Source organism: Nothoprocta perdicaria, unplaced genomic scaffold, assembly GCF_003342845.1.
Source record: "Nothoprocta perdicaria isolate Ctin4 unplaced genomic scaffold, notPer1 scaffold_133, whole genome shotgun sequence".
Taxonomy (NCBI): Eukaryota; Metazoa; Chordata; class Aves; order Tinamiformes; family Tinamidae; genus Nothoprocta; species Nothoprocta perdicaria.
In genome coordinates, this window is record NW_020454461.1 from 1,193,544 (window position 1) to 1,195,926 (window position 2,383).

The window sequence follows — 2,383 nt, forward strand, 5'->3', positions numbered from 1 at the left end:
ATGGTATTTGTAATGATGGTATTAGAGGTGGCAGAATTATACTTCAGGTGTGTGTTGGKTTGTTTTTGCGGGGGAGAGGAAGGGGAACAATATGGTTGCCTAACTTCAAGAAACTCCAAATTATTTAGGAATCAKTTGGGTTTTGTTTTAAGAGCTTCCGGCAGCTCCATACAGTGACTTAGGATGACTTGGATAACTTTCTCTGTCTGCAGTTCGCGGTAACAGAATTGCTCATTTCAATAAAGAACAGAACAGTATCTAAAAGCTCCAGTTTGTTGCCTTATGATAGCGGAGAGAAATGAGCTACTGGCAGGTGCACAGTGAAAATGTGCTGCCTTGGTTTCCCTGAATCTCACTTTCCATGTATTTTTTTTTTWWTWATTATTTTTCCCTGGTGTTAAATTCAAGTTGTAAGAATCTTTGGAACAAGTCTTGTATATTCAGACAAAGTCTCCACGGATTTGTCTTGAGTTTTAGCATAATCCTGTTATGAGGTAGCAGCCCTGGTGCAAGCTCTCTCCTAGCGAGGGACTTCTCAGCACGGTTCTGCACAATGAGAAGCTCCACATCTACATACTGGGATGTATTCTGGAGTGGCAGTTTTCCACAGAGCATGTTGCTTCGAAATTCTACACTCTGAGGAACTAAAGAGAAGGTGTTGAGGGGAGCGGGAGTCCGAGAAAGGCAAACACCTTGAAGCAGCAGATTGTTGGGTTTTGTCTTTCTTCTCATGCAGTTTTAGGGAGCTTTCAGTGAGGTAAAAATAGGCAAAATTTTGAGGGGATCAGGCCGTAATATAAAGTCCACTGGACTCTAGGAAGACTTGTGTGACACGGAGCTGTAAACTGCTTAATGTTATAGCCAATGATTTGAGAATCACTAAGAACTTATCTGTAATTGTATAATGTGCACATCCAAGTATGTTTAGGCTATAAGTGTATATGATGGTTTTCAAAGTCGAACCTTGGTTAACTTTGCAAAAGTGGGTTGAACTGGTTCTAAGGAACTGAGGTTCAACCCCCTAATAAGAGTCTCTTGGCTGAGTTTTCTCTTTTTGATTTTTAGGCATGGATTGTGTTGCAGATGTTAAACAGGCAGACTAGCAAGTTCCCAGATGCATTAATTTGCCTCTTAATAAATGTCAAAGACTTTCTTTTTAGCTGATCAGCTAAAACAAGTCAGCTGATGGAAAAGGGCATCTTGCTGCCACCGGTGGTGGGCGAGCGTTGAGCGCGCCGCGTGGTGGCAAATCCTCAACCAGTCTGCTAGGAGCAGTGGGTGTCCCCGCAGAACAGGTGAACATGCAGTCGCGTGTTACACACATGCGAATGCTCTGGATCGTGCTTGGCCTTCCCGCAGAAGGCTTTTGTAACGTATGAAAGAGTGGAATAGAGTTACTTAAAGTGTCATAGCCGGCAAGGAGCTGCTGTTTTCCCTCCCACGTAGGAGGAGATGCGACTTAGCCCCGAGAAATGGCGGTGCTTTAAGCAAGAGCTGCAGGTACCGGTGTGACCGCTTTCTCCGTTAGGCAAGAGCGAGGAAGATCCTGCTTTGCCTGGGAACGGGGCACACCCTGGCCTGCAGCTCAGCTCCTCTCCCATCCCCTTCCCATGCTGGAGCAGTTCGTGCTCCAGGAACCTCTCCACGTCTCCCTCCTCCCCAGAGGCCCTCATCCCATACATGGCCCCGTGTGCTGCCACGCGGCTCCACATCGAATGCGGGGACGGGGGCTGGATCTGATGTTACACGGTCATCTTGTTGCTGCTTTATGACAGAATCCTCCAACTCTTACTTTCAAAGGGGCTTTTGGTGCTGTTCTGTTTTGCTCTATAAACGGTGTTATTCCCAAATGAACTAAAGCAGCCGCGCTGCAGATATCCCCCTTCAAATAAGGTTGTATCAGGACCCCGGTCCTGTGCAAACGTCCCTCCTTTTCCACAGGTGCTGGAGTGGATTCATTGGGCCGGTAACAGCTTTTTTTGGTAAGTTTGCAACTTTTAATTTTTATTTTTTAAAATGCATGTATGCTATATATATGGATTATAATCCCTATCTATATATAAAAAATATAAAATAGATAATATATATGAATTATGATTGCGAAGGGCGGCCTGCCGGAGCGCAGCCGGTCGCTCCCGCCACCCCTGAGGGGGCTCCGGGCCCCGCCCCTCGCGCCGCTCCTGGCGCCGCCCCGCCCCGCTCCGCCCCCCGCCGCCGCCGCCGCGGCGGGCGCGCGTCGCCTCGCGGCCGCCGTAGCCCCTGCGAGTGGAGCCCGTGGCTGGCGCTGGGAGGAAGAGAAAGGCAGCGAGAGTCGGGTTACAAGATGGCGGCGGCGCTCGGGTAGCGGCGCCAGGCGCGGGCCGAGCCGGGCGCAGCGTCGCCC

General features: G+C 49.2%; 1 protein-coding gene across 1 annotated transcript in view; it reads left to right on the forward strand.

The window, feature by feature from the left end:
- Positions 1–2,383, forward strand: part of PPP4R3B (protein phosphatase 4 regulatory subunit 3B) — a 27,095-nt gene continuing 24,712 nt past the window's right edge. Inside the window, exons 1-2 of the mRNA XM_026033791.1 lie at positions 1–47; positions 1,942–1,982. Of these exons, the coding sequence (XP_025889576.1) occupies positions 1–47; positions 1,942–1,982 (88 nt within the window). The remainder of the gene's footprint in view (positions 48–1,941; positions 1,983–2,383) is intronic.